At 46.3% G+C, this 11,458-nt stretch overlaps 1 protein-coding gene across 1 annotated transcript in view; it reads right to left on the bottom strand.

The window, feature by feature from the left end:
* The window catches only part of pitrm1 (pitrilysin metallopeptidase 1), an 11,459-nt gene extending 2,769 nt beyond the window's left edge, over positions 1-8,690 (bottom strand). Inside the window, exons 1-23 of the mRNA XM_076745892.1 lie at positions 8,494-8,690; positions 7,701-7,806; positions 7,373-7,479; positions 7,089-7,240; positions 6,803-6,917; positions 6,545-6,641; positions 6,117-6,277; positions 5,849-5,975; positions 5,462-5,550; positions 5,105-5,233; positions 4,770-4,883; positions 4,481-4,577; positions 4,157-4,291; positions 3,667-3,805; positions 2,944-3,060; positions 2,719-2,848; positions 2,514-2,634; positions 2,143-2,219; positions 1,605-1,770; positions 991-1,091; positions 683-803; positions 542-592; positions 35-147 (exon numbers count right to left, since the gene is read on the bottom strand). Of these exons, the coding sequence (XP_076602007.1) occupies positions 35-147; positions 542-592; positions 683-803; positions 991-1,091; positions 1,605-1,770; positions 2,143-2,219; positions 2,514-2,634; positions 2,719-2,848; positions 2,944-3,060; positions 3,667-3,805; positions 4,157-4,291; positions 4,481-4,577; positions 4,770-4,883; positions 5,105-5,233; positions 5,462-5,550; positions 5,849-5,975; positions 6,117-6,277; positions 6,545-6,641; positions 6,803-6,917; positions 7,089-7,240; positions 7,373-7,479; positions 7,701-7,806; positions 8,494-8,540 (2,612 nt within the window). The 5' untranslated portion in view covers positions 8,541-8,690. The remainder of the gene's footprint in view (positions 1-34; positions 148-541; positions 593-682; positions 804-990; positions 1,092-1,604; positions 1,771-2,142; positions 2,220-2,513; positions 2,635-2,718; positions 2,849-2,943; positions 3,061-3,666; positions 3,806-4,156; positions 4,292-4,480; positions 4,578-4,769; positions 4,884-5,104; positions 5,234-5,461; positions 5,551-5,848; positions 5,976-6,116; positions 6,278-6,544; positions 6,642-6,802; positions 6,918-7,088; positions 7,241-7,372; positions 7,480-7,700; positions 7,807-8,493) is intronic.
* Positions 8,691-11,458: the final 2,768 nt, after the last annotated feature.

Below are 11,458 nucleotides of genomic sequence, written 5' to 3'. Positions count from 1 at the left end.
CTTCCTGTCACTGGCCTCGAACCGGTGTGCTTACCTGGCATAATCCTCGTGGGAGAACGGCACCGTACGAATGCTCTCGCTGACAAAGTTGACCGGGAAAGGCATCTGGAAGAAGGTTTTCATCTGACACGGGTGGAAATTCAGCTCCTGAAAAGCAGAAGATGTTTCATCCCGAATCAGAGTTTGCTTTAACGAAACACGATTTTTTTTTCTTCATGTTTAATCAGCCTCAGATTCAGCCTGCAAACACAGAACATTAAGGGAGCAGTCTGTGGGATTTAGTGGCATCTAGTGGTGAAGCTGCAGACTGCAGCCGACTGAAAACGACTCCTCTCACTGTGCAGGAGAACGTTAAGGTTTGTCCATCCTGAGCTACTGTAGAAAATCACTTTAATTATCTTCCAAACTGGTAAATTATTGGTAATTAATCTGTCACTAATCACTCAGTTTGGCAGTAACATGAATAGATGAGAAGTGTTACACCTTAAAGACGCTGATCAGCTGATCACGAAATGAAAAAAGCATCAAACAGCGAACTCACAGAGATGAGTTTCCTGCTCGGTCCGGAGTCGTCCTGAGGGTCTAACGGCCTCTTTAACGAAGGAAGAAAAACATCCCAGAATATTTAAATCTGATCAACACGCCTGTCATCATTGGCCCAGCCTGCTTCTTCACATCTTACCTCAATAATATTAGTTCTGACAGGTTTGCGTTCTTTTCTGTTTTCAGCGACGTCCTTCATGAAACGGTCCAGCTGCGCTGCTGTGTCCGCCATTTTCTGTGGAGACGCGTTGACGGCACACCTACGAGGAGCACACGTTTGAATCACAGCGCGCTCACACTGAAACGTTTTGTTACGTAAACGACAGAAAACAGTGAAAAACAGGCACGTGCTCCGACTGCTGCTGATGTTTGTCTGCCTCAGAGGCCGTCGAAGCTCCAACACCGGACACGTGAACAGTGGAAGCATCAGGTGGAACGTGAACACACCTCATGTTGTCAGGGTTGAGGAGGTGCTTCTTGATCCGGGGCAGCGTTCGGATGACTTGGCCGAGGTCTGACATCTCAGCTATCCTCTTCATAAACTTCACCTGAAGGTCAAATCACAAAAGATGTTTGTTCTCACAGACGAGCGCAGAGACGCCACAGGACAGAAAAAAGACTACAGCTGGACAATATGGTTTAAACTAACATTAAGTCTTTTTCTGACAAAATATCTGTGAATCTGTTCAAAATGACACATAAAATAACCAGATCAATGATCAGTTAATGTAACACCTCCATTTTTATGTGTTGCATCACGTGAAACTCTTCATGTGTATCAAAAGGAACCTTTAACAGCCACTTTAGTTACTTTTTAATTACAATTTGTTTGAAGTTTTAATTCTGAGCATGAACACGACGCTCAAATCATCACAATGTGACACAATGGGAGCTCTTCTAACACAGAGGATGATGGATGTGAATGAACAATAATAACTAATCATCATCGCGTTGTTCTCATCAGTTCATAAAAACCCAGCACCTCGTGACCAATCAGCTGAGCAGCAGGTGTCCGTCTGCTCACAGTGAACTTTGCATGAGCAGTGATGTCCGTGCAGTACCTGTTCCATCCCACCAAAGGTCTCCTGGAGGTCTCCTGCTGGAGTCAGGTGACGGCCTGCGCGGGTCATAGCATACATGTGACCAGAGTAGGAGATCCCATTGGCCAACTCCTGCGCTGACATCATCACCAGCACTCTGAGGCGCTCCTCGTCATCAAAGTGGGGGCTAGGAGAGAACATTTGCTCAAAACATGGAGTCCCCATGACGTCACCCGCAGGTTTGTGAGGAGCCACCGTGAAGCTCAGTGACAGTTAATTATGCAAAACCTTAAGATTTAAAATAAACGAGTGAGTTATGCACAAATTCACCTCTTGAACAGCTGCCATGATCGAGGAAATGAGCTCCAGAGATCAAAACCTTGCATGTTTATTTCTGCTGTAAAGGTGAGCATATTAATATGGGGGTCTATGGGCATCGACTGGCTTTTGGAGCCTCAAGTGGCCTTTTGAGGAACTGCAGGTTTTCACACTGGCTTCATTTTTCAGCTCCAGAAGTTTCACTTGGACTGAGTGATGTGTGAAGTGTTGGAGGACGTACCTGTTGAATATATCACTCCACAGCTCAAACATGTGAGGCAGGTTCCTGTCCAGGCAGGAGGAGGACAGGAGGACTCCCTGAAACAGAGAGCAAAGAGCCAATGAGAGCCACTGAACGCTGGGTCTGTTCAGAGAGGCTGAACTGTAACCTGGGCTGAACCCAGGAGCCACACTGGGCTGTCTGTCAGGTTTAGATTTGTGTGTTTGTGCCGCAGCAGCTTCAGATGAGCGTCGTCTGCACACACAGCACGTGGACATCAGAAGTCTGCTGCCACACTAAACCGTTTGCTGAGTCCACACAGCAGCTTTCCTTTCCACTTTACAGACTTCGGCGTGTTGCTTCAGACACCGACGCTTCGAGCTTCCTCTCACCTGCTCGTACATGTCCAGCTGGGTGGAGTCAGGGATGACCTGGGTGGAGACAGACATGCCTCCTGTCCTCAGCTCCATCTGCTGGGACTGCTGCTTGTAGTCCAGAGCTCCGCAGCCCATCCTGATTGAGCAGAAACACAAACACATGCAGACTCTAAAATGTGCTTTGCAGGTTGTTCACTTGCAGACTGACAGGGGGACTCACTTGGTGATAACGCTGCAGAAGAGGGGGACATAGAGCCTGAGCTCCTCTGGCAGCGTGTTGAGGCTGCACATGGCTCTGAAGTAGACCAGGCCGTTAGTGGGCTGCTCGCAGTACTGAACAGGAACACCACCTGCACGTCAGAGAGCAAAGACTCAACACTAAAACACACAACGCTGAGACTACTGTGGAAATGTGACATGCAGAGGAACGCAGGGGGCGCTCTACCTGCAGCGCTGATCTGAACAGGAGTGACGGGTATCGTGGGCTCGATGTCGGACACCTTGAGTGCAGGCAAGCAGGAGGCGTCCTGGGTTTTACTCTGAGCATCCAGCAGCTCCAGACCTTCGCAAGAGGAACACACAACGCTGTAATATCATGAATGTGAAGGGCGTCACATCCCGCTTCAGTCACACACTCATCACAAATCTTACTGTCAGATCAGACAGACGATAACCACATTCTGTTATTTAACCAAACAGTTTGATCTCATCAACAGGTAGAAAAACTGAAGAAACTCCTCGTCCAGGCTGACTGAACACGGTGAATGACGCTCAGCGTGTTCAGACATACTCTTCTGTACAGCGCTGGACACTCACATGGCAGCACTGTCTCTATTTCTTTATCTGGTTGTTTCTGAACCTGTTAAGCTTAAACATTTGTATAAAGTGTCTGAACTTCATTCACTGTGAGGCTCTGCTGCAGAAAGCTGGTGAACTGAGGGCAAAAACTCAGAAAACCTCAGTTTGTTTGAAGTCTTTGTGTGGATCGTCCTTCCAGGCAGCCAATAAAAGCCTGTTTGATGCACAGTTTTCTGTAATTTCATGAGGTCAAGGTCAGAGAGTGTTCAGCAGCAACAAAGTCTCAGTTTATTCCTGACCTTGATTAAGAGTTTGTGACCTGAGCTTCTAAAGGAAAAGTGCGATTCGGCACACTGAGCAGTGAAATTACCTTTCTCGTAGATCTCTTCTCTGTCACGGTCAGACAGAGCCTGGATCTTTCTCTGCAGCTTCTCCTCCTCAGCCTTGGCCTGTTTCTCCATGTAGGCCTCATCCGGGCTCATGGACAGGGTCAGTCTGTGTGTGTTCTCCTGCGGGGACGGTTCATAGGGGGGAGGGGAGATTTGAAGAGGGACAGAAAAGAAGAAAATTAGTATTAAATCCTAAAATGCTACTGGAGGACCTGAGGTGAAGCCACTGGTGACAGTAAGTGTCTGTGCTGCTGCCTTGAAATTGAGAAAAAGACTAAAAACCAGAGCTGCTGAAGCTGACCTTTGACCTCCCTGAGAAGCAGGAACAAACTCTCAACCACTCCGAGTCAACAGTGCAGCTACGAGGACTGAATCCTGCACTGGGTCATCAGAGACATGAACGGCAGGCGGTCGCACGTTTCCCTCAAACAACAATCAACGTTCAACACGCTTCAAACAGCTTTAATTCACCTTGAAGTGGTGCCGGACTTTGTCCTGGAGGAAGCGAGGGTTTTCCTTCAAGGCCTGTCTGAACTGAGCCACGCTTTCATTGATCTGCAGCAGCTCCACGGGGTCGCCGTCGTGGTTCCACGATGATGCTATGTACTACAACCACACACACACATCAAGAGTGAGGACACATCCAACAGGAGGAACGAAGATTTCACGCGCAGAGAGCACAAACTAACACCCCGAGTGTCGCTCACACACCTCCCACGTGGAGGCTCATGAATGCACGTGGCCTCCTCGTGGTTGTGGAGACACGAAGGAGTGAATCAACAGCAGTGCACTCACCGAGGCCAGAGCCAGGCCGAAGTTGGTGGACTGATGCTTCATCTGGATCTCAATCTTATGGAGGAGAGCCTCGATTCTCTCCTCCTCAAAGCCATTCCTGTGAGCAACGATAAGGAGTAATGACTTAATCTTACACACTGTGGACGTGTCTTCTGTTCCGTCCTGTGGACTGATGGAGTGGACTGTGCAGGCCACAGTGAGCAACGCGTGCAGAGTTTCAGGAAAAGAACACGTCTGTTACGCAACCTTTGCTTCAAACCAGAACACCCAGATGAGACGGTGAACTTACTCTATGATGCCATCGATGGTTTGGCTGATGATGTGTTTCACCCTCTCGATGTCCTCCTCAGCCATCCCCTGCAGTCCGATGCTGAACGACGCCTCTTTGGTGCTGCCGTCATATCTGCACAACAGGACATTTCAACACGCTCTCAACACATACATGAATGTGTTGCATGTTTAAAAAGCACCGAGCCAAAGACAAATGGTCAAATATGAGCCGGATATATGACTACTGAGCGTGTGCAGTCGGTCAGTTAGTTAGCTTTCCAGCCACACTAGTAAAATTAACCTGATCTCAGCTTAGTGAAATGAAGGTGTGCTATCAAACAGCCATGTACAAACCCTACAACGGAGGAGAAGTCGGTTCCTATCTTGGGCTCAATGAGAGCTTTGTAGAAGGGAGAGTTCGGTCCAGAGATCATCAGAGAGGACAGCAGGCTGAGAGTGAACCCTTCAAACGTGTCGGTGATGCTGCACAGAGAAACCAGAAGGAGACATCAGACGTTTCTGAAGAACAGAGCTTCTCTTTACAAAGAGAGCTGCTGTGTGATGTCTCGCTGCATCGAGGACACCCCATGAAAAACTGCCGACACGAGTACACAAGCCACTGCAAATAAAAGGTCAAAGAAGAAGACGCAGACGAGGAGTACAAATGTCTCTGCGAAGCCCAGCAGGAAATCAGAGGTGATGTGATCTTACTCTCCCAGCAGGTAGCTCACACACAGCGTGTTCTGCCTGGATGGGTCTGGAGCCAGAGCGTCAGGGCTGCAGGTCACATGGTCCTCTCTCTGGGGAAACCAATCAGATTCACAGAGAGATCAGACTGACTGTTCAGTGGATTTCCCTGTCTAAGAATAAAACAATGGAGCCGTGCATGCAAGGGATGATTAAATAAGCAGTTCAGTTGAAATCAAACTGAAATGAACATCAGACACTGGAGACCGTTTTTCCAGAGGAATCACATGTAAGAAGGATTTTCCACATAAATGATTCTTTTCTTTGTCAGATGCTGCAGGAAACCTTTGATTGCATCTTTAACAGCCTTTCACAGTCTGAGATGTTTACTGGTCTAAATTATGAGCTTACAGGGCTGCTCCAGTGAGGCTGGGGGGGGACCTCGGTGTTTGGATCGATGCGTTCAAACTTGGAAAGAGCTTCCTCTTCGATCTGCTTCAGATGCTGCTCCAAAGGCAAATCTCCATAAGTGAAGAACCTGAAGGACATATTGAGGACATTATTCTTCACAACAACATGTGCCGGAGTGAGTGAGCGGTGAGCGTTAACACCTGCTCGGTCCTCATTTCAACACCCTTTGCTGCTCTTTCCTGGCCCGTGTACGCATGTCTTCCTCTACCTGGCGTTGCTGGGGTGATAATGCGTGGCGTGGAATTGTCTGAGTTGCTCCCAGGTGAGGTCTGGGATGGCGAGAGGCTCTCCTCCTGACACCACGGAGTAGGTGTGGTCTGGATACAGCTTGTTCTGGAGGTGCTGGGCGTACACGCGCTCGTTGTCCGACTGCACGAAAACACACGCGCAAACACACCAACACACTCATCAATCATGTAAAATACTTCCACTGCTGCGTGGGAAAAGCTTCAAACTGACAATACAGTATCAGAACATATTTTCACTACATGTACACACACTCGACAGCATCCACCCGTCCAGATGGAGAGTGTAGGCGCCAAATTTCAAAAGCTAAATATTTTCATGTCCAGAGCTGAAGATCACGTCCATGAATATGAGATCTTAATGGAAGCCAGTGGGACAGTGCTGACTTACAAAAGCCCCCTTCATTTCATTGAACACCACTCCTTTAAACACCAGAGGGGTGTTGGGATCTGTGGGGTCTTCGTTCTCCAGCCTCCAGCCCTCCTGCCTGCAAAATCAAGACATCAACAATCAAACTTGATGTTTCTGGTAAGACTTCTACAGACCTGCTCGGTAATATTGGCAAAGTTTGGCGTCTAAAGTCAGTTACCTACAAGTTAATGTGTTTCCCTCTGGCATAGTTAACTGTGCAGCAACAGTCAAACTCACTTGAAATCCTGCTCTCGTAAACAAGGGAAGAAAACTGCATCCAGGTAGACGGACAGAAGATTCTGGAAGTCCTTCCCATTTTGGGTTGAGAACGGATACATGGTGTAGTCGCTGGCTGTTCAACGGGAAGCAAACACAAAAACATGCCACGCAAACAGCTCATCAGGAATAATAAACCATCACGAGGAAGTCCTTCTCTTTACCTTTGAAGACGATCAGTAAAATAAAACGTCAGTACAAGACGTCCAAAGCTGGAACGCTGCCGTTATCGCTCCTCGTTCGGTACCTGTGAAGGCGTTCATGAAGGTGGACAGGGACCGGTTGAGCATCTTGAAGAAAGGGTCTCTGCAGGGATACTTCTCAGAGCCGCACAGCACCGTGTGCTCCAGGATGTGTGGGACCCCTGTGCTGTCCATGGGGGTCGTTCTGAACTGGACACTGAAAGACAGGAAGAAGGGATCTGAGGGTCTGGATGTTCCGCTGTCATAAGAAAAACACGTTCACGCTGCGGTAAAGCGTGACGCAGACAGAAAGGTACAATCTGAGGTGGAACATGGCAGTAAAACCAACCTGAAGAGGTTATTGGAGTCATCTCTGGCTGCGTGGAGGTACTGAGCTCCAGTCTTATCGTGGCTCAACTTCACTGCCGTGAGAAACAAGTCGGGGACGGCCACAACCTGGAAAACAGAACCAGCTGCTGACACAAGCTTCTGTTTGATAGCACTGAGTCAAACATCATCGCAGAGGTCAAACAAGAGCGTCAACGAATCATAATAAAAAATGTGTTTAGACCTCCACAGAGATCATATGTTATCATATAAACCATAAATCAATCTGCTTTGACAAAGACAAAGCTTCTTTCGCTGAAGCTGCAGTGACAGTGAACCAGTGCTCCCACCTCTCTGACTGTGAAACCATGGATCTTCTGTCCTGGTTGGTACTGCGCCGCCCTCTCTCTTGCTGAAGTGCTCTTCAGCTTCCATGAATGCTGTCGTCCATTGAAACTGGGAGCACAAAGTTAATAGTAAACAGACTAATTCACCCATCTTTGCACAGACAAATGCAGATCTTACATGTCAACATTCACAGTGAGTGTTTTGTGTACTGGCTGATATTCCCACTGTGACCACAGCTGGTTCCATCATAAACTATCCCCACCACAGTCTGTACATGTTTTCATGAATATCACGAATTAATAACGAAGCGGAGGCCATCTGCATCTCCACCTGCAATATTTAGTAATGTTAAGTGTTTGCAGGCCATAGGATGAAGGTCACATGATGTGGTTCAACACCAGTGCAGGTTAGTATGAAACTGCTTTCCCTTTTCTTCCTCTGATACCCCAAACAGTAGTTATTGAGCACAGCCTACAGGTGCCTGAAGCTGCTTCCCTATGAGAAGAACAGTTCATATATAACCATAAACAGTAATGTAAGTCTGAAGGGATGTGCTCTCATGTTTGGTTGCATCAGATGTTTCATCACCTTAGCCGCTAACTCACATTTCGACAATGTCAAAGCGCTGTTTCATCTCTAATATCACAATATCTAACTTAAATCACACTGTCATAAAGTCGCTGAATACTGTCGTGACACTAAGAAGTCAACAGCACACAAAACTAACATTTCATTGATTAGCTATACGCCAGGTGTTTCCACGCTAACTTGCTGTGCCGTTAGCTAACTTAATACCTTCGATATCGAAGTTTCTGGAGCACCGCCGTCGTTTGCCGAAACATGGTTTTGTCAGGAGCTGAATTTTCCAAGTATGTCGGCTTCAGGCACGGCTGTAAAATCACAGTTTTAATCAAATGTTGTCAGTAATTCCACATTTTTTCGGTGGAGGGTGTCCTCTCATGCCGTGTGTAACACAGCTGAAACGTGAACTCAGTTGCGCACATAAAAACGTCCGTAACACCTGCGCAGATCGCGGATCTGGCCGCCATTTTCTGAGCAGTTACACCTATCCCTCTACATTAGAACTCTACAAGTACGCGCTGAGCAATTTTCAACACCCGCAAGCGGAACGTCCACCTACAAACATGCCTGTTTTTGATTGGTCGGACTGGAATGAAGAAATGATATGATTGGCTAAGTTTCAAATCACTAGGTTACCAAACCATGACTCGTATGGGGAGCTTTTGAAGGGCAGCAATATTGTAATAAAAGTCTAACACTAGCTAATATCAGACTTTAACTTTGTTAGCATTTCAAACATGGATTCAATTAATTTTAGTCTGCCGAAGGATTTCATCCATTAGTTCCCCTTTAATGTAATTCAAGCTCTCTTCCGCCAGATGTCGCTGTTACATCACGCTCGTGCAGTCACAGAGGTAACTCGGTTCGTAACTTCCTGTCTGTCTTTTTTCCAAATGTTCCACTCTGGCGTCCTAAAGTAGGAGAAAAGTGGGAAACACGTATTATTAAAGTGCAACTGAACACTTTTATTATGAAAAAAGTGTGGCCAGCCCTCCACAGACTTACACTCCATCATATTTACATAAATTACATAATATGCATATATATTTAAGATAGGCTACAAGAGTCCTAGTGTTTAGTTTAGTGTTAAGTTCTATTATTTTTATAATTATTGGTGGTTTTAATTTTGTTAATTCCATGACAATCTTCTTTTTCATGTCCCTTGAGACCATCAATCATGCGAGTGCAATCAAAGCTATAAAACCCATGTAAGACAATTTTACCAGGATACATAAAATCCATCCATTTTATATCTTCTTATTTAATACACACACTGTGTGGTCCTAGCTGGATTAATCTGCTAGTGGCCCCTGGGACACAAATGAACTACGTGGCCCTTATTATCCTCTCCATATCCCCGCATTTTGTGCGAAGTGGACAGTATTCCTGTGATAGGATACGGCCCTCGCTGCAGGCTTACTGTGCAGTAATGTGATTAAACACAAATTAATTAAAAAATATGCACCTTGTAAGGAAAATGCCACCTGAAATGATGTAGGTCTTAAAACCAGATCTTGACACAAGGGCCCCCTTCAAAACAGACTCCAAAGATTAGGTAATAAAGCAGGATCGACTTTTAGGCCTTCATCATCTCAGCTGATATTGAGCTTAATTGGCTACAGGTACTGACAAGTACCACAAACTGACTGCTACACAGTAAATGTAAGTTTTTGGGGGGGACCCTGGAGATCTGGGACCCTGGGGCACTCGCCCACTCTTCCTAGTTGGTAACTCAGCCCTGTGCATCATTATCTTATTATATGGCTACGCCCTTAAATAAAATGGAGCATTTTCGATGTCTCTTGCATCATTTTACTCCACATTTCAGCCTGATATTTTTGGTCCGGTGGGAAGCTTGAGCACATCAGCACGGATTTAACATGGAGTTCACAGAGCCTGAATGAAGGGTCTTTGTAAGTTCTACGGTGGAGTGTAAAATTACCATTGAATCAACGCAATCACCTGAAATAAGGAAGTGCATCTTCGAGTTTATCTATCCAAGCTGCGTCCTGTCTCAGGGGCCGCCTCCTTTACGCTCTGCGCCTCAAGACTGGTTATGTCACTGGACGTCAACACGTTTGAGAAGCTCATCCAAAAGAAAATGCAACTGTATCCCAAAATCAGTCGCTGGTCTCTGTGAAGCAAGAAGCAGGAATTAAGATGATGCTCAGGTGGATCCTCAGCAGGTGGGGAGGTGCAGCTTTAACCTGCGAGCCGTCCATTGTTCAGGAAGCACCAGAAAACACTGTGTAAATAAAACAATATGAAGAACATCATAGATGCTGTAAGGATATAATATAGTCACTTTAAAAACCTACAACTGAGAGCCACAGACTCTCAATGAGGTCTTACGAGTGCTGTTAATTCTCACGAGCGTGCGGACTCTCCAGCATCGTGCAAAACTTATTTCTTTCCAGCAGAAATCACTCCGCCTGTATTGACAGCATCAGTATTCTGCCTTTACTTTTCCCTTTTTTTGAATATCTTTTGAGGCACCCACGGTCATCCCTTGTGTTTCCACTGACAGCATGTGGGAGATATTCCAGCAGCATGAATAGGAGGCCTTGGTGAGGAGGCAGGAGGGTTTTTGACAGAGCAGGAGCGTCCTCCAACATGGTAGCTGGTTCCAAGATGCCAGCGCATGTTTATTATCAGCAAAAACCTTGATCACACAAAGCCGGGTGCAGCAGACATGCTGCAAAAATATTCATCTTTCAAAATTGATTGCATGAAAAGCAAAATGTGGCCATGAGGTGACATAATTGCAGAGGAATTTAACTTGTTTCAAGTTTGAAACGCTGGGTTTCAGTGATTTCATAACCCCGCTGCTTGCAGTAGTTATTCCCTCCATAATTTCGCATAATGCTGAGTGCAAACAACATATCTCCAATCCACAGGAGGTGAAAAAGCATTTTAGCAGCACGCATCTTGCCTCGTTAATTTGATGCGCTCCTGTTGAAGCAGGATGTTGAGGCAGGACACAGGATGATCAATCAAAAGTAAAACATTCTGCGATTTGAAAGAAATAAAAAATGAGTTTTATTTCCACACGTTGGGTAAAGCATGAGCTCACTGCTGTTTTCCACAGGAGGGGACTGGTTTGTTTGCTGGATACACACACACACACACACACACACACACACACACACACACATTTCTGCACTTATTGGTACATAGG

This window comes from Chaetodon auriga, chromosome 12 (assembly GCF_051107435.1).
Source record: "Chaetodon auriga isolate fChaAug3 chromosome 12, fChaAug3.hap1, whole genome shotgun sequence".
Taxonomy (NCBI): Eukaryota; Metazoa; Chordata; class Actinopteri; order Chaetodontiformes; family Chaetodontidae; genus Chaetodon; species Chaetodon auriga.
Note: the sequence above shows the minus strand (reverse complement) of the source record. Positions and strands in the feature narration are given on the sequence as shown.